The sequence below is a fragment of the Hylobates moloch genome, unplaced genomic scaffold, assembly GCF_009828535.3.
Source record: "Hylobates moloch isolate HMO894 unplaced genomic scaffold, HMol_V3 SCAFFOLD_5, whole genome shotgun sequence".
Lineage (NCBI taxonomy): Eukaryota > Metazoa > Chordata > Mammalia > Primates > Hylobatidae > Hylobates > Hylobates moloch.
This window is the reverse complement of record NW_026652280.1, coordinates 4,616,442-4,640,484: the sequence shown is the minus strand read 5'-3', so window position 1 is coordinate 4,640,484 and position 24,043 is coordinate 4,616,442. Positions and strand designations below refer to the sequence as shown.

The 24,043-nt window shown below is 43.3% G+C and overlaps 1 protein-coding gene and 1 long non-coding RNA gene across 2 annotated transcripts; one reads left to right on the top strand and one right to left on the bottom strand.

The window, feature by feature from the left end:
- Positions 1-1,346: 1,346 nt before the first annotated feature.
- Positions 1,347-18,746, top strand: LOC131383428 (uncharacterized). Its single transcript, XR_009213434.1, has 3 exons — positions 1,347-1,499; positions 11,690-11,776; positions 18,494-18,746. It is a non-coding gene; the product is annotated as an uncharacterized LOC131383428 (long non-coding RNA).
- Positions 4,233-21,314, bottom strand: SMIM21 (small integral membrane protein 21). The gene is made up of 4 exons (XM_058438254.1): positions 21,086-21,314; positions 18,776-18,990; positions 12,467-12,597; positions 4,233-4,317 (listed from the first exon to the last, which is right to left on the bottom strand). Exons 2-4 carry the CDS (start codon positions 18,851-18,853, stop codon positions 4,299-4,301), a joined length of 228 nt encoding a protein of 75 aa, XP_058294237.1. The 5' UTR covers positions 18,854-18,990; positions 21,086-21,314; the 3' UTR covers positions 4,233-4,298.
- Positions 21,315-24,043: the final 2,729 nt, after the last annotated feature.

Genomic DNA, 24,043 nt, shown 5'->3' with positions numbered 1-24,043 from the left:
TTTGAGGCGAGTTAGTGTGAATCTCAACCGCGAAGCCCAGCTCAGGGTGCTGGGACGGCAGCCTCCCTCGGTGAGAGCAGCGGGCGGCAGGGATGGAGAAGGCACCTGTGTCAGGAGATCCGAGGGGCTTCAGGGAACATTCGAGGGAGAAGGTAGTGAGGCTCAGCCCTGCATGCTCTGAAGCCTCCACGTGTGTCAGGTGGGGGGGGGGGGGGGGGGCAGGCCTTCCAAAATGACACTTTTGTTTTCAATTAAACATTATCTGCACTGTCCATGGGGCAGAGCTGTGACGTCCAGTGTGTGGAGGGGGCTTGACTGTGAGGGCCTCAGATACCAAGCCTGCAGATTCCTGACAAAGCTCCAGTTCAAAATTACCAAAGCCTTCCGGGTCAGGCTCTGGAAGGCAGTCAGGCTCCGGAAGTCAAGTTCCGGAAGTCAGTAAGGCCTCGGAAGTCAAGTCCTGGAAATTGGCCTTGCAATCATTAGGTGGAGATATTGTTTGCTCTGTGCTCAGGTTTGTCATCCTCCTTAAATTCAAAGGAGCTAGAAGCTGCAAATACTTGTCAGAGTTTAGGTGTGATCGGAAAGGAATTTTAAGAAACGGTTATTATGTTTCAGACAGCAGCAGTCTCCCTCATGATGCGGGAAGGCAATGTGGGAGGGAAGCCCTCTGGGGGCTTGATTCAGCTTGGCAAGTGTGAGAGAGCACCCGATGAACTTCTCGTAGGTATCCAGAAAAGAGCAGACCCAAATCCAGACAGAATCTTCTTTTCATGTTGGTGGATGGGGGTGGGGAGGAGTGGGCACACGCGTCCAGTCATAGGCATTCCAGAGATTAAAAATGCAGGAGCAGAGGAGGAAAATTGGAGAGATTTTAAACATCAGGAAATGTCTGCATGGGCTATTATATAGTCTTTGGAGGAGGTGGAGAGAGTCCCCGCGCGACCCCTTCGCTGCTACCAGCCAGCCTCATCGTAAAGGGACTTGAGAGCAGCCAAGGGGAGGAGTATTTACAGGTCCCGCATTGGTCGAGAGGCGGAGGCGAGCAGGATGCGGCTTTCTTTCTGGGCCTTGCGTTTCACAGTGAGGATTTTAACACTAATCCTGGTAAAGCCTGCATATCAGCGGGGAGTCAGGGTAAAACAATCTAAAATGTGGCCCTTCCCATTGAATAACCTGTGACCTTATAGCAATTGAACTATTGGCTGCCATCACTGCAAGTTAATAACCTATTTTATAGAACGGAGCCTACAGACTGTGTTTTAAATGACTGTGTTTTTTTCTTTTCTTTCTTTCTTTCTTTTTTTTTTTTTTAACAACATTCCTGCAGAAGTCCCCGGAGTGAGACTCAGGACAATATTAAATCCAATGAATCACGCAGCTTTCAGGAGGGCAGAGCAGCACGCTGCAGAGCAGCACTGAATGATGGCTCGGCCTGGCATCCCTGGTGGCAGCAGTGGCCGCACCAGGCACCGTGTTCTCATTCAACAAAGACTGAGGTTAGTGAGGGAGATGCCTGTGCCAAATTTCCCTTCCCTCTTTTTCAAGTTTCCGGATGTTGTGTAATTCTTTTTTGCAGCATTCATTTCTGCAAGGAGCCTAGTGAATGCTTCCATCAGTGGACTATGCAAGGCATCTGGACAAGCAGTTGCCTCATGGTCTGTATACAATTCGTTAATTTGAAAATTACTCCCCGTGACTGTACCTTGCTCTCAGGTCAGACTCATCTAACTCCAGGGAGTCTCATGGTCGGGGCAGGGTACCTGTGTGGGTTTACTTTGACTGTGCTGTGCTTGCCTGGGCCTGACCAAAACCTGCCCTCGAGCTCTTGGGGAATTCTGCTCTGCTCCTTACCACCTACTGGCTTGCTTGTGTGAGAGCCCTAAAGGCCATGCTCCCAAAAGTGGGCCTTGAAGACTGGGCTGGCCAAGGGGCCTGGTGCTCCAGAAACTTACTAGAGCACTCAGCTCATTTGGGTGGTAAGTTGCTCATAGGACTTATGATTGTGCTCATAGGATGTAGTTAGAATGTCTAGTATGTCTGCCCAAGTGGATGAGGACCCTGGGGGAAGGAACAGAAGCTTTAAGGCCTTGATGCTCCCAGGATAGTTCAAACACAGGCAAGGCCAGCAGCATTGTCGTGGATTTGTTAGAATTGTACAATCTCTGGCCTCACCCAGACCTGTGAATCAGAATCTGCGTTTAACTAGGTGATTTCTGAGAAGTGCTGCTTTTTAAAACTCATCTAAAGTTGGGCAAAGTTAGGCATCCCTGCCCCTGATTTGTCGTGTGTGGCTGCAGTAGGGGCATCCTTGCCTCGCCCTGGTTTGCCGACTTCCTATGGAGGGGATACAGCCTACACGGCCCATTTCTCCAATGCCCATTTCTCCAAACACTCTCCCAGCTGTGACTCATTTGTGTGTCAGGTCTTCGAGTGATGACTCAATACTGAGAAACCCCTTCATAAAGTGTGTCCTTGTGGTCTGATGATGCCATATACAGTGCTGATGGGACTGATTCATCAGTGATGTGGGGAGATTAATCCCACTCAACCCTTTGTGGGAAGCACTCAAGCTGGCTTCACAGAGCTTTGTATTGACAGAGCTGAGTCTCTCCTCTCCAAACGCCTGTTGGGAAGTGCAGGTAGCGCAGGTGCAGCCTGGGCGTGTCCTCTGGGTGGGACTAGATCCTTCATGGGAGGACTGAGGAATGTGAACCTGGGGCCTGGATTGTCATCGGCGTCACTGCTTCTGAGTGCCTCCATTTCAGTGTACCCAGGATTCATCTCCTAGTCTGGCAGTGAAGGAGCCTGCCATGTTTTGGTTTGGTGCCTTGCCACCTCTGCATGTGTGAAGAGAAGAACACTACAGTGACAAATGAGATGAAAAATGGCTTCCAAGAACTTGATTCAAAGAATGGTAACAGGTCCCCTTCCATAAGCTGGTTTCTTTGTGAACACCATCCATTCATTGTTGACCTCACTGGGTTCACGTGTGATGCAGGGCAATGGGATCGGGACATGACTGTGGGAGATGAAAGACAAAGACAGACTGTTCCATCGGTGACAAGAACTCTGTGTGTGTGTGTGTGTGTGTGTGTAAGAATAGTCTCCATTATAGTATTTTTCTCTAGGACACACAGATGGAGGCTGTGGTGTAAGAGTTACACCTCTGTCATTCCTCCACTTTGTTCCAGGGAGCCCAGCCATCTGCATTCAGGTCCTCAGGTGGATTTGCCCTTCGGTCGCCGGGCTGCACTGTGAGTTCTGAATCCCTGGCTCCCCAGCCGGACTCTTCAGTGCACAGCTGCCACAGGCAACCTGGATGAATCCAGCCAGGCGGACAGAGCAGGGCTCACCTCGTCAAGGACTTTGCAGCCGCCTTAACTTTGAGTCTCCTTGCTTCTGTCAGGAGGTGCCACAACCTTAGACGTAGCTCTTGTTGGTGTTAATTATTTCCTTTTCGTTTCCAGCTGGCACAGAGCTTTAGCACCTTAAGTTGCTCAATTTGATCTCTGCACTCAGGAACAAGGTAATTAAGTCAGCCACAATATAAGAAAACTCGTCTGCCTCGACTTGTTGCCCATCTTCAGACAGTCCTCCATCCTAAATCATTTGATAATGTAAGAGGCTCGGTGCAGTTTTCTACTTGACTGAGGGTTAGTTCATTAGGTCACAATCAGTAATTGATTCTCAGTGTGTCTCTGCTGGTTTTATTACAGTAATGAGGACTGTCGTTTTTTTCATCTCCTCTAATACGTTACCCAAACCATCAGCTTCTCAGTTTGGTGTCAGGATGACTTTGACAGGTTGTTAGCAACTATATGATGTACAGAACATCACAGAAATCTCTCAAACTGTTGCTGTGTACCACACAGAGCCTTAGGTGGTCCCAAAATAAGTGAAAGCACTTGCAAGGAAAAAGTTACAGCAGCAATTGAAAATATGACTACAGGTTTGATGTCCTAATGAAGAAGTTCTTTGCACTGTTGGATCTGTTTCGACTCGCAGGGCAGATTTCGCAGGGTTGGGTGGCATCTGCAGCTCTCCTCCGGAATATTCCTGAGCAGAAAAAGGAAGAGTGCCCCTCAAGAGCAAAGCAGACATTATCATTGCAAAAAGTTACACGTTCTTCATTCTCTCTGTGGAGCTCCTTTTAAAAAGTGAGCAATAATCTGCTATCTCTAAGCAATCTGATTTCCTCTTAATTTCTTTTTATCTTGAGAAGGGGAAATCCGTGGTATGAAGGCCATGAGAGAGAAACGTGGTGTCATGTATTGTGCTTCTGCTGTGTTCTTGGATTACTTCAAACGTAGAAAACTGCAAGAGAAAAAAGGGGGAAAAAGCATTTTCTTTTTTTGATAGATATAATCAAAATATTACAATAAAATTGACCATTTGTTTTTATCTAATGAACATATTTTAAAATTTAATTTTTCCCCCAAGATTTTGTAGTGTTTTGAGGCTGAGGATTATACTCACCGGAGCAAGTACTGTTTGATGGTAGCAGGAATTTTGAGTTCAGAATAGCTAGGAACCCTGGAATAATTCTCTGAGAATGAAACACCAAAGGCCACAAAGACAGTAATGTAGGATGCACTGGCTTCTCGAATCCCTTTCTAGCCTTGTATAAAGGATGATAGATAGAAGTTGAGTATATGTGAACTCTGAAATAAACTTTCTTTGTGAACCTTTTCAAAAAGAAGCAGCACCAAAACAGTAGACCAGTCATAATGTTCCCCTAAAAACCAGAAGCCATGAGACCATTGGGCAAAGAACAAAGAGCTCAGGGGTTTGGCCTGACAGCTTCAAGAATGTTTTTTGTTACGTGCTGGACACAGCCAACCGTTTTGCTGTCTAACTCACGAATGACAATCCTTGGAAGATGAGACTGTGAGACGTGTCCAAAGTTAGATTCACATGCACTGAGAAAAACATTTCTCCTACCCTGAGATTGCAGAGTATGGACAGAGGCCTGGAGACAGCTCGGGGTGGCTTTGTCTCACTGACACTGTGGGTGACATCGTTAGCCAGCTCCAGCGCGCTGGCATAGCATCCAGAACTGCCAATTTAGCCCATGTTTGCAGCCTGAGATTATGAAAAGCTTTTATCAACACTAAAAATAATATTTAGCAAGCCTCATCGATCCTTCTTTAAATAAAGCACCTATTTTAGGTGAGGTTAGCAATTTTATTCATAGGATTAATTTCATCCCACAAACTGCTGTGCAATGTCTGACAAAAGATCTTTTTATAAATTCAACGTTGGAAAATAAGTCATAATCCCATCTGCTCCCTTCATTTCTCTCTACTCTATAGAAGGCATGCAGCAATACAAGGTCTCCTGCAGGCCGAGACAGGTAGAACAGATATTAATAAATCACCAGCAAATATATAGATGAAGGTGACAGTGGCTATAAGAAATCAAATCATTACACTTGTTCTGCTGCTACACACTGAGGGACTAGTTCTTGGCATGGAATGTGGACCCCAGAATATCTAAACTTCCAAATGTCGCCCAAGACTTCCTGAGCTTCCAGGATCAACACTGTTCTGACCTCTGGCTTTCAACAGATGAAGCCCAAATTCTCCAAGAGAGGGCAAGTACATGTGAAAACAAACAAGGTTTAGAAAGATTCTCAATCTCTGTATTCTGAGTTTTCACAATAGTTGAGTGTGGGCAACTTTGTTAAAAATAAAGAAAGAAGGAAAGAAAGGAAGGAAGAAAATACTGGCGAATTTAAAGCAGACCCTTAAATAAAACAATCAATTGCTATATAAAACCTGAGTTGAGCAAGATTTCTATTTGCCAGTCCTTAATTAGGTTTTGAAAGAAAGGGAATCCCTCCACCAAGTACTAAGAATATTTTGCTGCCTGCTGCTTTTTCTGGCAGAATCTTCCTGGTTTGTGGAAAGAGTGCTATTCTGACACTGGATGCTGCTGAGAATCGGGCAACAGTCTTAGTGAGGTGACCATCATCTGAGGAGGTATGAGGTTTGGAAGCATCACTGGGCCCTGGGCGCATAGGCTCCCATGTTGCTCTGACATGAAACATTGACCAAATGTCTTGGCCTCCCTGTGCCTTGAGTCACAGTAAAGCTAGTCTCCTGACGACAGTGATGAGTGTTGCGTGTGGGTCCCAGAGGCCAGGCTCTGAGTGCTGAGTCTCAGGAAGACTCCTCATAGGTTTACAGAACCCCCACTTCTAGTAAAATACTTGATCGAACACACTTGCTGGATTTCTCTGATCAGTATCTGGTTTTCTTTCTCCTTCCCCCTCCCCCAGTCTCATTGCTGTTCATTGTACCTTGAATTTCCCCTTGCCTGTATTTTCATTCAAATCCGAACTCTTATTTGAATCCAATGCAGTCTCACTTTTGGGTCTATATATAGCCTCTTCTCTGTGAACTTTTTGGTAGAAATGCATCCTCTCCTCTTCTTGGACTTCCTGTGTTCTGATTATGAGACACTCAAAAACATGCTGGCAGTTGCTGAGGTCCAGGCTCCAGGCCTCCACGCTGATGCTCCTGGGCCCCCCTACCTGGGTGTCCCTTGGGCATCCTAAGGATGCTTCCTGAAGAAAGTCTAAGGTGGAATCCAACAGTCCCTCTCCCAGAGATGATTCCTTTACTCCCCATTTGAGCCTCCAGAGCCCTAGCCCATGCCAGATGTTCAGCTGCCAACCTTTCTGTCTCCACACTAAACCCAGTCCATCTCCAGGCTTTACTACTGTGAATTCTAAATGTCTTTGATTTTGTCTGCTTTTATTTTCTTCTGATCACCCTCTGTGAAATTACCTACCTGAACCAGTGGTCTCTGGCTTGTGTCTGGAGAAGACACGTAACTATAATCCTGCCTCTAATCTTGCCTCCTGCAGTAACCTCCCATTTTGCTGCTGAACTCTTCTTTCCAGAGCAGAGATCCAACATCTGAACTTAAACCCTTTAATGATTCCCATTGCTCTTAGGATAAAACAGGACATATAAGGCCATTCGTGGTCTGGTATGATCTGCTTCCCTCCAAATCAATTTCTCAGCATCCCCTGCCTCTCTTCTCCACTTCCCCGCCTTGCAATTTTCATTCCAGCCAGACCAAACAGGTTCTATGTCCCAGCCTCTAGAATATGACTGGTCCCTCTTGTCTCAGGATCTCTGTATAAGGGCCATCCTTGTTTGACTTAGGATGTCTTCCTTCTCCTAAGTCTCTTGAGTGCAAACACTTTATCTACTTCAACATGTGATCTGCGTTGCCTAGAACAGGGATGAATAAATTGTAGACACCTCAAATATGTTTAATAAATTAATCAAATAAATGACATATAGGCATTCAAATGAGTGCTGTGCCCTTCATAGTATTTATCTTAGAAAACAATAGCAAAAACAAAAAACAAAGAACAACTATTTATTTTGCAAAGAAACCAACTCCTGATTTGTACTTGCTTAGGATGATGATGCCTAGGAGTCCCTCTCTCTCTCTCTCTCTTTCACACACACACACACACACACACACACACAGTCATTGTCTAGCATGGCTATCCATGTTGTTTCCCAAAATGAGTTCCAAGTTACTATTGATTATAGACATAAAATTTATTATCAAAGGATAAAAATAAATTTTTTTTTTGTCCTCAAGGAAATTTAAAGAATGTGCCTCGGTCGCAAAAAGTGTTTTCATGTAAATGCAAAGTTACTCCTCTATTTATTGCACACTTACTACATGCCAAGTACTGTGCGAGGGACTGGAACTGCACTAAAGAATAAAAAATAACTCCTGCCGCATTGACTGCTGAAAAGATGCCTCAACATGCCTGCCGGGTTCCTACTCGAGAGCAACCCACTCCACATATCAGAGGAGGAAGGAAGAGGGAGGAGCACTGGGGGAGGGGAAAGATGGATCAAGGAGAAGAGAGCCCTGCATTACCTCGGAGGCCCAGGGGCTTTCTGGAGAACTACAGCGGCTAAGGAGAATGTATTCAGTTGCCTTCCATGTGGTAGGAGTGGAAAACCTCCTCCAGCTCATCCACATCATCCAAACCCTCAGCGCTCACTAAGAATGGAGGATGTTTCTTACTGTTTTGTATCTGTTTTTGAAGAGAGAATAAGAGGATCGGGGAGAATGGGCATTTGGCAAACAAACCTGGTGGTCTGATGCTTCACCCTGGGTGTTTTTGGACCCTTTGAACGTACCACGTAATTGGCTTTGGTATTTTGCATTCCTCACTCAGGGATGAGTGACACCAGCAGAAAAGAAGGGGAAAGTTCATCTTGATTTTTGAATTCTGAGAGCCTAGAATTCAGAGAACACAAAATATTCAGTTTATGAAATGTGTTTGTAAGAATGGCTGACAATTAACAGTCATGCACTCAATCCTGACAAGATCAAGATTCCCTGGGACTTTCAGATAGGGAAAGAGGAGTGCACAAATACTCCGTCTTCTGTTAGTGGGTCCCTAACGGAAGACACACTGAGCTCTGTCATCCGTCTCCAGCACCATGAACACCTCATACGGAGCTAACAAAAACACCAGAAAGGATTTGGGAATCTGGGCATAGAGAGCAACCCCTTTCCCAGGTAAGTCTCCATGGAAGCACCAGGAGCCCACAGTGACACTGGATATAGGGATCTCAAGGCAGAGGGGACTTAACAGCTGCCCGGAGCTTCCCCTAGCCAAGCAGTCATCAGCAGTGGCAGAACAATTCTCTGTGTTCTCTGTATGGAGATGGGTGACAGCTTGCAGAGCAGGAGTGGGGCTGAAGGGTCCCTGATCCGGTGACTGGCTCCCCAGCCAGAGGGAGAGGTGTCTGCTGCTGGGAGTCTCTGCTGATGTCAGAATGGATGGCCCCGACATGTGACAACATCTGCGGTCCTGGGGAAGATGAGCATCCCGACTTGCCTGGGAGTGTGCTCCCACCACCAGGCAGAACTAGCATGTGGGATGATAGTGAAGCTCCTAGCTGCACACAAAACAAACGTCTTTGCTCACAGAGATCATCGCCACTAACAACTCTGAGGGTCCTTTTCTTCCGTGTACACACACAGACTCAATTAAAGTTATATAGGATGTATCTAATCATCCATCAATCATCTGCTTATTCATCTATAGTATCTATCATTTGTCTACAACTTTATTCACTTGAGGTAGCAAAGACATCTTTTCATCTACGTACAGCTCTGTCTCATTCTCTTTAGCAGCTACATAATATTCAGCTTAATGGTGGCACTACAATTTATTTAACCATTCCCCTATTGATGGAAATTTGGTTGTTTACAGATTTTAATGAGAGGATGGCATTCCATTTTATGAACTTATCGTAATTCATGAAAGCATCTCTTACTGGTAGATATTAGGCTGCAGGCAGTGTTTATTGTTACAGTACTCAATCAAAATCCCTGTACATATACCTTTATAATGTTTTTATTTTATTTTTTGTTAGATCCATAAAAGTGAAATGGCATGGCCAAAGGGTATGCAAATATATTTTATTAGATAATTCCAAATTGCCCCCAAAATGTTTGTAGCAGTTGGTTGTTCCTGCCAACAATTATGAAGCTGCCTATTTTTTCACAGCCTCGACAGCAATCAATGTTAACAATATATGACATGTTGACAATCAGATTTGGCAAAAACTATTTTGTTGTTATTCACTTCCTTATTCCTTTAATCAATACTGTGGTTGAGCATCTTTTCACAGATGTGTTTGCCGTGCGTACTTCTTTTTTGCCTATACGTATTCTTTATCCCTTTAGGGTATTGTCTGTTATTTTCTTCCAATGAGTTGGATTTCTCTGAATATGGGATATTAATAGTCAGTTATAAATGTTTTCCCTCCCTTGTTTGTCACTTATGTTTTAATTTTGTTTAGTCTGGTTTTTATTGGGAAAAAGTTTATAAAATTTGGTAAGTCCCTTCTTTCCTTTTGTTTGCTCTCACTGCAAGGCTACAGATATGTTCCTCCATCTTTTCTTCCAGTATTCTTTGGATTTTATTTTTACATTTAGGTCTTTGATTTAACATACATGTATTTTTGTTGATGATATAAGGTAGGGATCTTCATCTTACTTTTTCCAAATGCGTAGTCAGTTGTTCTCATTCAACATATTTAAAAAAACATACTTTTTGCTAATTTTAAATGCTGATTTTATCATAGACTAGAGACCCTTGTGTACTTAACTTGATGTCTGTGCTGCTTTTTTTTTTTTTTTTTTGAGACGGAGTCTCGCTCTGTCGCCCAGGCTGGAGTGCAGTGGCGCAATCTCGGCTCACTGCAAGCTCCGCCTCCCAGGTTCACGCCATTCTCCTGCCTCAGCCTCTCCGAGTAGCTGGGACTACAGGCACCCGCCACCACGCCCGGCTAATTTTTTTGTATTTTTAGTAGAGACGGGGTTTCACCGTGGTCTCGATCTCCTGACCTCGTGATCCGCCCGCCTCGGCCTCCCAAAGTGTTGGGATTACAAGCGTGAGCCACCGCGCCCGGCCTGTGCTGCTTTTTTTGTTCCATTGGTAGATTTGTCTGGTGCTGAACTCTTACTTGTATTTTCATCATCCTTGCTGTAAGTTGGGAGGCTTTTCAACCCCTGGAGTTTCTGGGAGGCAGAAACGACATGTTGGTTCTTCTGTTCCACAGAGGACAGAGCACACTGTTGAGGACAGAGCACACTGTTGAACACAGAGCTTCCTTTAGGAGAAAATTTGGATGTTTCACACATTCAGGAAGAAATTATTAAACTAAGTAGCTAAAACCCAAGGTAATAAAATCACTGTTAATGGGCAGGAAGGCCTCCCCAGAATTGAAATTCTTCCTGGTGCTCCTCCTGTGCACTTACATGCAGACAGCATCCTCCCAGGGCGGGGAGAAGCACCTCTAGGAGAGCCTTAGTTTACCTTCCAGCTTCTAGGGTGCGCGTCCTTTCCAGTTACCGTCTCAAGTAAGGGAGCACCTGCCTCAGGAAGGGCAGCTCCCGTTAAATCTTCAGGGCAGTGGAAAACATCACATTCTCCCAGCAAGAGAGTAGAGAGAACGGGTAGGTGTAAATCTCAGGCAGCTGATTGTTGGAATCCATAAGCCCTACCTTGTAAATAATTCACTTCAGTGCAGAAAATCTGCATATGAGCATGAAATGTCATTTATAACTCTTAGGATATTGGCTTGGCTGGGAACAACTTTCCAGCCGACTCATTAAGTGCTGCTAAGGAAGAGAGAATACAGCTGATGTAGAATAAACTCCCTACAGTAAGCCTGTGACGGTACAGACTAGTTAGCAGTATTCACACTGAAAATAAAACTCAGGACTATGCCTGCGTAATCACTCAACTCCCCGTAAGCTCAGCGGCTCTCCAGGGTTGGCTTGGCTCTACGTCATTTCCCAAGGTGCTTCCAGGCCTGCCCTTCACTGAAACCCGGAGCAGACCAGGAGAAATGCTGGCCGCGGTGCTTTCTCATGAAGTGATGCGTGCTTACTGGCTGCAAAGAGACTATATAATGTTCCAGTTAAGCACTTATCACTCTGAAATTCTGGAATCTCACATAGATGACTTGTGGAGAAACAAGATGGTCTTTGTAATGAGCTTCTTTTCTCTGTTTATTAAATATTGATTGACTATGGAAGAAATTCAATTTCCAAATAGAGTTGAAGTCTTATTCCTGGGGTGTTTGGTAGTAGGTTTTTTCTTTGTTTTGTTTGCTTGTTTCAGTTTCGATATGAAGACTGTGAACATCTCCAGAACAGGAGACATTTGGAAGAGCTCGTGCCCACTGGTATCTGAAACTTGGCTGCTCATGTGAGTGGGTGCTTTATTTTTGTTTTTATTTTTCCGAGTGAGGCTGGGTATGTTGAAAACACAAAAAGCCTACAGTGGGAGAAAGAAGGAGTTTTTTACCTGTGGAAGGAAAAATAAAATTAATATGCCTTCCAGTTTAAATATAAGCCTCTGAAAATGTTTCCAGCCAATTGTACACCTATCTGTTGGTAGACAGAGACCTTAACTAAGCACAACTGGAATCACTCTAGAAATAAACTCAAAGAAGGGCTGAGATTTCTTGGCCTTCTTCTCAAGAGAGTTATTTACTAAAAGACCAGGAGGGATTCATTATGAAATGGTTTACCTAGTAGAAGGTCCATGTCACTGGCGCTCAGAGGCGATTAGAGATTTGCAGGCTCTTGCTAACGAAGTGCTCATCCTGTCTCAAGGAGCGACCTCAGATAGAAGGAGGTCACTGCAGTATACATGGTTCACTCTGTCTATCTATGTGGCCCCGTGCTCTATCAAGGATGGATATTAATTTCATCTGGCCTAATTTCCTTTTTACAAAGTAATTTGAGAGCTACCCAGCATGTGCACTCTCCTAGGTGGCTACAGATTGATTGCTTGATGAATGTTCTAGTTTTTTTTTTAACTGCTAAGGTTATGGCTTACCCACTTTCAACGATGTAGTATTTTTTTTGACTGCTAATGTTATCGTTTACCTACTTTCGAAATATGCTGTTTGCCCCTTTCCAGTCTTCAGAAACCCCTTGTATCCTGCTACGATTCCTCAGCAACACCGTCACATGGAAAAGAACCAACAATGTGAAGAAACGAATATGGTGTTCATTTTCAAACTGAAAAAGGAAATGATTACACTTACTATTTACAGTGTCTGGCTTTTCGAGCTTCATGTTACAAGCAGCTAACTCTTTGTCAAACAATTAATTTTGTTTAAAATAAATAAGTTTATATATTTAAGGTCATGTTTCAGAAGTAAAACCAGAACTATGGTTTTTATTGAGTTATAAAATTAGTTGGGGAAAAGGTAATGCATCTAAAACAACTCTTGAGATCTGCCATGTAGAATTTTAAGTATCAATGTAAATTAAAAGCAGATTCACAGAGAATGCTATGAAAAAACCGAGTTCCCTATTAAGTTGAGGGTGCCAGATTGGATCATTTCTCAGGTTTCTCATGGCTTTTAAATACAATAAGTAAAAGCCCAGTGAATTATCAAAGAGATCTGTGACCAGTATGACTTTAGTGTTCTGGTGTGATTTGAGCATATACATCACTGACTGATTTTTTTTAGTGGTCAAAAATACATTTGACAGTGTGCCAACAAAATTTTTCTCAAATCATGCCATATATCATTGGTTTAGCAGAGGTTACAATTCATAGGAATAAGTTTTGTGCCTTTTATTCTGAATTTCAGTCTTTTAAGAAAGCATCTTGACTGATAATTGGCTAAAAGACCATAAACAAAATTAATGAAAATTAATATCAATGAAAATAAATGTAGTCAAGGTGGTGGCCATTGGAATAACAGGAGCCCCGAAGTTAAGTTTTATTTAGCATTCTTCTTCTTTCTCAGAAAGGAAAACAATAAACACATAGCAAATTAAATATATGATCCCCAAACCAACTATATCCAAAAATTCTCGGCTAAAAACTTGTAGATATACTTTCAAGAAGTGGAAAAATGGAAGAAAATGATTTTCTTAAGTTAACAAATGAGAAAATAGTTAACATGGGGCCTTATCCTTTCTGTGGCTGGTGGCTCTCTCTGGTTGCAGATTGTGTGCACAGGGAAGGACAATGCCTCTTTCGTGTTATGAGGGGGCATGAGCCACCGTGGGAAGGAGAAAACTCAGTATTACCTGCTGTTAACTAGATGAAGCAAAAGTTGTTTTAATTAGGTTGGTTCTCCCAGCTCCCTTCCCCCAATCCCAGCATCCATCTACTGGTAAAATAGGGCTAGGCACCATTGAAGAATGTAGGATGGAGCTTCCCATAAGCTGAAAGTAGTCAAACTTAGGGTCAGGGCTTGACTGATGATGGGAGAAACTGGACTCGCCTTGCTGCTGGAGTATTGCATTGAGAGAGTGCAGGTACTTAGCCACCCTTTTGTTTCAAAGCTGGAGCTACTTGAGTTGTATCATATTTGCATTCTAATAGTCTACCAGCTAACTAATAGGCCTCTAGCCTTGAATAAGTCAAGAAGGAAAAGGAGAAAAATGGGACTTCTTAATGCTGCGAAAGTCTCTATTCCAGTTATAAAGAGGTGGAATTGGTGGATTTAATTATTGTTGAAATAGATGTCATTGCATCTTCACTACAAAATCAGGGTCTCTGTCTCTTTTTTTTAATTTAAAGTGGTCTTCAACAAACAACAATCATTAGAGAGCTACTCTGTGCATCATTTGGAGATAGTAAGAATTTTTAAATAATTAGGTTTGAATAAAATATATTTAGATCTGTACTGCTTGATTAAATGATGTTTTAATGTTGCAAAAGGGCCATCAGGAGGCATTTGCTTGAGTAGAAACCTGGGTGCTTCCTCACTGGGCTGAGGAGTAAGTGATTAAAGAAAGTCACTGGAGTATTGGGTCTCAATTCTTTCTTTACTTCTATGCTTGTCCTACGTTTGAAGCCAAGGAGTTGTTTGGGGCTGTTATCCAGGCATTAACACAATAAAACCAAGTTGGAGATGATGGGGCAGAAAGAAATATTGGGAGCTTTCCTGGGCCCTTTTTCCAGGATCCTCCAGTTTTAGGATCCTTGGGCCCTGCCTGGAGATCCGCTGGCCTGGGGATCCACAGGTATTTGTGATATTCCACAAATGCCACCACTGCTAGTAGTGAGAGAGAAGTACTTCCACAGGAAAACTAGAAGCCAGTGAGCCATTCTTAATGGGAATCCTAAAAGCATGAACAATGTTCTTCTCCTAATTAGGATTTCATAATGTGTGAAGTGTATGGAGGCACCTGGACTTCTCTAGAGTCTGAATTTGGAGCTTATTTTGTTCTATTTGGGTTGATCGTGAAGCAGTTTTCCTGTAAATGTGACTAACTTAAGTAAAACAAATACAAAACAAAAACGAGGTTTAGGTCCCATGAGGAACTTCCAGAAATATCTAAAGTCTGTAGTCACTAAAGAGCAAGTATAATTCCTAATGGCAATGCTTCCTATAGCATTCTGTGTGAACCTGGAACCCCAAGATATTAACAGGTTATTTTTAAGAAAGGAGGTTTTATTAATTTGGGAAACACTTGATAAAACGAAGTGCACAGGGACAGTATTTTGGGGGCACTGAAACCGAATCCATTTCCCCTCTATGATTCTGAGCTGCAGGCTCTCCTATGGCTCTCACCATGAGATATGGGTCCGGCTGGCAGGACCTCTGCAGAGGCCACAAGTCAGGAGTGGAGGGAGCTGAGGAGGTGGTGTGTGCAAGGTCTCTGTGATCAGGGAGGGTCAGAAAAAATGAAAGATCTCATCCTAGTATTTCTCGCACGTGGAGCTCTGTAGGGTCAGGGTGGGGAACATGACAGGAATATCAAAATAGTGTAAGATGCCCAATAACTTTTGGACTAGCTGCCCAACTTCCATGTGTAGCTTGGGAAAGGCTGCAGGCCTGTAGGAGAAACCTTTGTTCAGCTCAGCTCCATGTCCAGAAGAAAGTAAAATTGTGAGACGAGTGGGACTGTTTCACATTTTTACAAACCTCTATAATGCCCAGCTTAATAGAAGGCAACTGGGTTTTCTTATCTGCTTCTGCACTGAGTCTTCCGAAATACCTAACCTCATGCAGGCTCTGGAAAACCCCACTGCACATAATACTAATGTCTTAGTATTATCATGCAAGTAATTTTGAGCTTTTGGATCCCTGAAAACACCTCAGGGACTCCCAGACTACACTTTGAGAACCAATATGACAGTGATTGGGGTTGAGACAAAGAAACAGCAGAGCCTTCACAACTGGACAGCCAGAGTCTGGACTCCTTGGGGGACCGGCTTGTCCCCCAGTAGTCCAGCCAAAGCCGCCCACCCAGCAGGGCCACTGGCCCAGAAGTCAGCATAACAACTGTGTAAGAGAGGCCAGTGGGCATTCATAGGATGCTATGGGAGGCTGAGACCCCTTATTCCTGAGACAGGGGCGCACCATGGAGAGGGATATGGGGAGGCAGGGAGATAGGAATTTGACTCAATGGGCACCTGAAAGATTGTCGTCTGAGTCGCTGGACATCTTTGGCAGGGCTGTGCGACTGAACATTTAACCCCCAGTTTTTTTTTTTTTAATCAAAAGAAACTGAGCTGGCGCACTTTAAAAAAGAGACTGACAGTTCTTCAAAATATTAAATAGGGTTATCATACAACATAGCAGTTCTGCTCGTAGAGATATACCCAAGAGAAGTAAAAACATATGTCCACACAAAAACTTGTACGCAAATGTTCAGAGCAACATTACTCATAATAGTCAAAATGTGGAAATGATCCAAATGTTCATCAAGTGATGAATGGATAAACAAAATTTGATAAATCCGTAGAGTGGAATATTAGTCAGCCACAAAAAGGAGTGAAGGCAGACACATGCTGCAACAAAGATGAACTGGAAAACATTATACTTAGTGAGAACCAGTCACAAAAGACCACATGTTGTATGATTCAATTTATCTGAAATGTCCAGAATAGGTAAAGTCATAGAAACAGGATGTGGTTGTCAGGGTGTGTAGTGATGGGGAAGAAGGAGTGACTGCTGATGGGCATGAAATTTCTTTATAGGGTTGTAAAAATATTCTAAAATTAGTTATGGTAATGGTTTCACAATTCTGTGAGTATATTAAAAACCACTGAATTGGACACTTAAGGCTACATTTTATAATATGTAAATTATATCTCTATATGTTATTTAGAAACATTTTGTCCTTAATTTATCATAATAGGACTTGAGAATTCAGTAAAAGACTTGAGTTCTCACTAATTGAGCTCAATAAGTTTTACTGTGAGATCAGATCAGTTATGAAAGTTAAAATGCTGTATTAAAAATAATGCTACACTTTTTTGCAAATCCCCCCCCCCCCCCGCAATTAATCAATCTTTTTTCCTACAGGACTTCCCAGAGGTTTTACACATATGTCATTATGTCCAGTGAGGGTTCAAGGTTGAAGTGTTTCCGAAAACAGCTGCTCCCTGCACCTCTGCAATCTCAGAGCATTTTGTGTGGCTCTCTTAGTGTCCTAGAGAAATCAGTTAGAGAGGTTGTCCTTTTAACTTTAAGAGTAAAAAGAGGCTTTACTGATTCATATGGAAGGAGAAAAACCTTGGAAATAGAGTTAGGAGAGAAATGTGTTTCTATAGAACAGAAACATTTAATTTAAAGGGACCTGAAGAGGAAGGCAGCCCCAGTGACCCTTCCTGGGGTGAGGGCTGTGCCAGGTGCGATCACACCACACCCCTCATCTTTCCAGCCAGGCCGTGAGGCCAGCGGGACGTCCCATGTAGCACAAAGAGATTTGGAGAAGTCACTTTGCTTATGGGCAAACAGCGAGAAGGTGATGGAATGGGGCTCTGGCCTCAGGGATGTCTCATGGTTCCCGTGCCCTTTTCTTTAAACTTTACAACCAGGAAATACGGAGCCAATAGCACGGACTGAAGCCCATTTCAGGAAAGAACAGTGAATTAATAAATTACTTGTGCTGTGTTCACCTCTGTTTTGATTGGCTGGAGTATTTCTACTGTGATAAGTGAAATTTACCCATCACCTGTAAATTTCAAGTGTACAAGAGACATAAAAGTCCAAATTATTTTTTACTAATGGCCTTAATGAGCAAAGACACTGTCATTTTAGTGACACGTTTTTGGAATGGAGGCAGAACACAATCAGTTTGTTAGTTGTTGTCTGTAACTGTTTTATCCTTTAGTTTTCAAATCTACCACTCAGATTGAACTGTTCTTTGCAATGCATTGCTTCAAGAATGTTTGACCATTGTGTCTCTTCTTCATTCAACAATACAAAAAAGAAGACCACCCATAGTTGTAATCTGACACTTCTAGCTATTCAGTTACAAGTTCTCTGAATGTACAGATATAATTTCTGATCAACCAAGATAAACCATGTTACAGTATTAATCCACTGACACTTAAAAATAAGTAGCAAATACAATCAACAAGATTCATATTAGTGACTACATTTTATTAGGGGTGTCCATGTCAGGACTAAAAATGGAATACTTACTTTTCCTTCCTTGACCTGAAACTTTATGAATTATTTCATGATTACACATACAAGTAGAAGCAATGTTTTATAGAAATCTGATGAATAATGTACAGTTTATGTAATTAACTGAGAGGAGGGAGAATTTCTTTCTGTTATTAAGGGGGTATGTTTAGGATACAGCACTTGGGAGTTTCACACTAACAATGTCCTTGCATGGGGTGGAGGGTCACTCTTCCTTCAACTGACAGGACTGTTGAAATCCCTGAAAACTTTGGAAGCATCCCAGTGCACTTGCTATCCTGTCTGCCTGACACCTGTATCACTCCAAGTCCTGTGCATAGTAATGGATTTTTAAAATCATTGTGACAAGGGATGAAGTGCATGTCCCTTGTCCTAGAGCCCATATCACGTTGTAGTAGGTGTGTTGTAGTGACAACAACCCCCCCAATCTCAGCGGTTTATACAAATGAGCATTTCTTTCTTGTTTAAAATGTCTCACTACTGTGACACTGTGTGTCTTCTCATTCCAGGACTCAGGCTAAGGAGCAGAGATCTGGGAGAACAGGCCCTTTTCATGGAAGGTGAGAAGTACAAGGGGAAGAACCAAACCACACAATTGCTTTTAAAGCTTCTGCTCAGATATGCTGCACATCACACTCCTCACGCTGTTGTGGGCAAAGCAAGCCACAGGCCAAGCCTGGTGGTGGATCAGCTCCCCCGAGTCGCATGGCGATGGGCAAGTCTATCTGCTGTTACTGAGAAAAGAGAGGGGTAAATAGTTGTGACAGATGGTACAAATGTGCACACCTCACCTGACACAACTCCAGTGGAACAGGCTGTCTGTTGTGCTGGAACCAATATGAGCTTTTGGATTTTCGTCCTCTGTGCATGACAGAGATTCCACTGGGCACCAAGCTTATCCACAGCCTCCATCTGAGATATCTGGACTCACTGAACACCCAGTCACTGCCTGCAAATAGGAGATACTGAGTTTCCAGTAAATAAGAACTCCTAGATGCATGAATACCTAAGAAGAAATTAAACATGAAGATCTGATCAGAAACATTGTGGAACCAGTGAACACTGGCCAAAAGAAAAAAAAAGTCCCATTCCACTGCCTGGACAATAGTAGGAAGGAATTCCTTATAGTTTCATGCCCTGTATTGGCTTCAGAGTCATTAATGAACAGTATCTATGTTGTATGATCCAGGAAGTAGTGAGAATTGTTCACACCTGAAACCATTTTCCTACTGGCTACAGAAACTTTACCATCATATGATTTACTATTAAGTGTTGTTTTCCTTGTCAACATTTTGTGGTTTAACAGCCCACCTAAGTATGAATTAGTTATCAACTGGCTTTCTTACTGAAAAGACAGACGAGGCTGCATGAAAATGCTTAGCACATGGGTAAGAAGCAGTAGATGAAAATAGCAGAAGTAGGGCCCAGAAGATGAACTCTTTTACTTTTGATTATTCAGATTATATGTAAGTTCTCATGCTGCTGAAATCTCTTCAGCAGCAAGTTAACCTCCAACCTAAGAAAGATGGAAGAAATCAAGAGTTGAGGATGAAGGGGACAGGGACGGTCTCTGTATCCATGTGCTCCCTGAGGTGGGGACCCCTGCCTCTCACATCTTTGCACTCCTCATGCCTACTGTGTACCTGGTGTAGACCAGCTGCCCTGAAATGTTTGAGGTGCTGTGTTACCATTGCATCTTTTGATTTCCCACTGAGTGCCTCCTGAGTCATGCAGCCCATCACAGCCTTCACGCAAGGCCTGGAGACAAACCCAGCACACACCGGCCTAGTATTAATTCATAACCATCATCATATACCTAAGATTCTACCTACCTGGATGTTGATTGATGAAATTTATAAAGTATTATAAGGACTTCAAATCGACTTATAACTATGACATACGAAATGCACAAAACCAGCTTTTAAAGCCTTCTATGATTTAAGATTGAAGAACTTTAAGATCATTACTTTTGTTTGTTTGTTTGTTTGTTTATTTATTTATTGAGAGACAGAGTCTCGCTCTGTCACCCAGACTGGAGTGCAGTGGCACAATCTCGGCTCACTGCAAGCTCCGCCTCCTGGGTTCACGCCATTCTCCTGCCTCAGCCTCCCGAGTAGCTGATACTGCAGGTGCCCACCACCACGCCCGGCTAATTTTTTGTATTTTTAGTAGAGACGAGGTTTCACTGTGTTAGCCAGGATGGTATCAATCTCCTGACCTTGTGATCTGCCCGCCTTGGCCTCCCAAAGTGCTGGGATTACAGGCGTGAGCCACCGTGCCCGGCCCTAGACCATTACTTTTAAAATGTAAAAAAAAAAAAAAAAAAAAGAAAAAGAAATGGAAAAAGGAAAAGGAAATAAAGAAGCAGCGGTGGAGATCAAGACAGAGGAAGGAAATGCTACCTGCCTGCTCCCATCCATCTCCTCTTCACAGTCAGAAACACTAAGAGGAACCCTGTGCTACAGGAGAAGATGTTCCAGAAATTTTGTCTTAGGACTTTAACCTTTCTGATATATGACTGGGTCATAAACTTCCTTTTCAGAAGCTATTGATCACCCCATCACCTCTGCAAATGCGGTGTCTATAAATGGCGTCTGTTGCCAGCACATTGGCTACTGGTTCATGAATGGTGAAATTTGTTGCAACTTTTGCTTCTGTCCTGTAATGAAGGAAAAGAAACTTTCTTCTAGGAGTGCAGTATCAAATTTGTCTGGGTAGGTTGAGTTTGTAGGTGTTGCAGGTGCACCTAGGCTTAAAGCATTTGGAGGCATCCTTGCATCTGTGTTAAGAGGGTCTCTCTGTAGGGGAAAGATCATTGACTCATTGGCCTGTATACTGATGTAATGCCAAGCGGGGGGCCCAGTACCTTTTCTGAAAGGGGTAGCTCTTCCTCTGATTGGGAACTGGAATCAGGAGGTTGTTTTGGCCAGAACTGAGAAAGAAAGAGCTCTGGATTGACATCTCATCCTAAACTTCGTAGAATCTGGATTTGAGAGACAGAGCACTCACAGGAGGTTGGGGCAAAAGAGTGCTTTGTAGGACCATAGCTCTGCAGTGATACTTCTCTCTTGTAACCCAAAGTTAAAGACCCATAAACTCACTGTGGTAGGTGCTTTCTTCTGCAGAAAATTCCCCTTGAGTATCCGTCCCTTTCCTGCAGAGTCTTGTTTAAATGTTCCCAGCTGTGCTATGGGGAATCAGGGAGGAGCTGTGGACACATACTGGTCCATGTGGGGGCTGCAGCGGGGTGACCAGTGAGAGGTCTCCTTGATGACAGTGACTCTGAGGACACAGAGGTCGTGCTATGAGACCTGGTAACTAAGTTCCCAAGGAGCTTTTCTCTTCTTTGCCAACCGTGAAGGTCCAGGTGTTATTTTATGAAGCCAGATGGAATCTTCCCACACATAGAGTTCTCAGGTCCAGGTATTATTTTATGAAGTTGGGTGGAATCTTCCCACACATGGAATTCTGAGGTTTCTCAGTTTGCTCTCTGGCTCAGTGATGCTGCGTGAGAATGTTTAACCATATCTCCACGGCACAAGCTTTGGATCTGATGTCAAGAAGCTTTTGTGAATATTAAAAATGAACTGCATCTCCCTGAATCAAAATAAATACTACGATATGCACTTTAATGGAAACAAAATCTGGAATTCTTTTTGGGCCCTAAGCAAAATGTAGAAATTCGTTTCCCCATCACACTTTTCAGTAACTTTCCTTTAACCTAATGAGGCACTCCACAGGAGTCTAACATGTTTTTCACTGAATTCCAAGTGTAGGTTTCCTGGGTTGTCCATTTAATTGTTAAAGTGAGAGAGATTCTGCTGGAAGACAAGCACCATGGAACAGCAGGAGGAAAGCTGAATGGAGGTTACTTGGGAGCCACCCCAGGAAGCAGAGTCCTGTGCAGACCATCATCACAGGGTGGAGGGTGGCCATGAGACGTGTGGTGGCCTCTGGATGCTGCTGTGCTGCCTCATGGTAATTTTCACAGATCTTCCACTGTCTGTAAATGGTGCCCAATTAGCGGAAAATTAAGTGGTACTTAACACACACACGTTCACCAACTACTTGCGGCGTTAACCCCGTAGTGTGGATGGCTTTTGACAAGGTGCTTGATGAAGAGAGATGCACATAGTTGTGAGTCCCAGCCTACAGAAGCTCATGATGGGTGCTCTACAGTGTTGGTGTTGAGTAAAAATGCCCAGGACAGTATGCACTGTGCTTGACGCACAGTATGACTAATAAGATACCTGTTATGATGTGAAGAGTGAACATATGCACAGCATACAAATTAATAGCCAGTGCTGTTCTGATGGTCTTGTCCTGAGTGGTTTTTCCCATCTAGTTGGAGACAAGACTCATTCTCTAGAAAGAAGAGCAAACAATGGTGGGTCCCATCAAGACCGTGGACAAGGGAAAGGCAGAAACGTGCAGAGGGAGCAGAGACAGAGGAGGCTTGAGACTTGTGTGGAGGGACGGGAAGGGAGATCGGAAGCCCGTTTTCTAGCAGATCCCAAGTTGTGAAAGTTGATAGTTGTGGAGCACACATATGCAGAGTAACGTCTAGAATTCTCAGAGTTGGTGATTTAAAGAAAAGAAAAAAAAAACCCACGGACTAAAAATTAATCCTCAATTTCCCACAGGCCTCAAACTTCCAGCTGCTAAAAGACAGTGGGGTGTAGGGAGTGGAAAGAGACCTCATCTAGGAGGGACAGCTTTTTCTATGACAGTTGAGATGGGTTCCAAGGAAGGACGAAGTTGCTCTCTGCCAACTAGACTTAGGGGGGAAAAACAACCATAATCATGTTTATTTTCATGATAATCATATGCAAATCAGGTCACTACAATCTATAAACATGATAATTCCTCGTTATGGATAAATACAACTTAAAAGTTGTGAGCAAGAGCAAAAGGATGTAATTTTCTAGTTTTCTAATGAGCTCAGAGTTTACGCCCAGTTATAGCTGAGCTCTGGAATGGTTTCTCTAGCTCTTCCTGTCCTTCTGTAGTTCTGATTGAGAACCTATGAGGACCAGAAACAGGGCAAAGGTGGTTTAAATCTTGGCGGAACCAATTGCCCTCCACATGATCTAGGACAATTGACCCAACCTTTGTAGGCCTCAGTTTCCTTTCCCACAAAATAGACAGGATAACAAGGAGGTCAAAGTGAAGTGACAAGATGTGAACCGCTCTGTAAGATAATTAAGCACTATTTGCTGGGAAGGGATTGCGGCCTCTTAGCTGTCCTTTAAGTGTGGTTGTCTGTGGATTAAGGAAGGAAAATTGGGTGTTAATTCTAAACAGCCGTATGAATCAACTGGGGCTGAAGACCTGGGTGAAGGTAATCTATAGTCAGTGGATTTTAGGTGGTTATCTTTAAATAATTAGGAACAACACTGAAATATTTGACCATATTTAGTGCATTTGCTGAAAATTATTTTTGAAAACTTAAACCCTATAGTAGGTTAAACCAGCTTGGGCTACAGCCTGAAGCATGTGCCAATGCAACGTGGGCCCGCTAAGACCAGGGGAAGTACCAGGTGATAGAAAGGAAAATGAATTCGGTGAGTCTTACCTTCCCCACTCCTCCCTCAATCAAGGTTTAGATGTCCTGTGTCCTATAAACTCTCACACGCTCTGGTTTTTGACTAAAGCATTTGTGATTAGACGAGGGCATGGGTAACTAATGAGAAGCCTCGTCAGCCACGCAGCAGAGGAGCAGTTGCGAGATCACTCCTGAGTGTGCGCTGTGCTTAGCATAGCAGTGCGGCATCATAACCATATGTGGGTGTTTCACAATGCCACTTGGTGATTTTTATGATGTCATGCCACAGTCTTCTTATGTCAGTTGGGCTCCTCCCACACCTATTGTGGGGCATGAGAATGAAAGATCCCGCAGTTTATGGGCTGAGTTGCAGTAGATGATTTGTAGGATTAAGATTAATCAGTGGCCTCTGATTAGAGTCTTAGTTAAATGAATCTCCTCCCTCAGTGGGTCTTCGGTATTTAGAGACTTGGTCCAGGTTATCCTGTTAACCCACTTTATTGGAGAATCTTAT

Excerpts from the sequence above, each read along its gene's own strand:
- SMIM21 (XM_058438254.1), bottom strand. The coding sequence starts at position 18,853 with ATGCACAGAGGACGAAAATCCAAAAGCTCATATTGGTTCCAGCACAAC. Across the intron at positions 12,598-18,775 it reads TTCCACTGGAGTTGTGTCAG|TTTGAAAATGAACACCATAT; the intron begins GTGAGGTGTGCA and ends TTCCTTTTTCAG.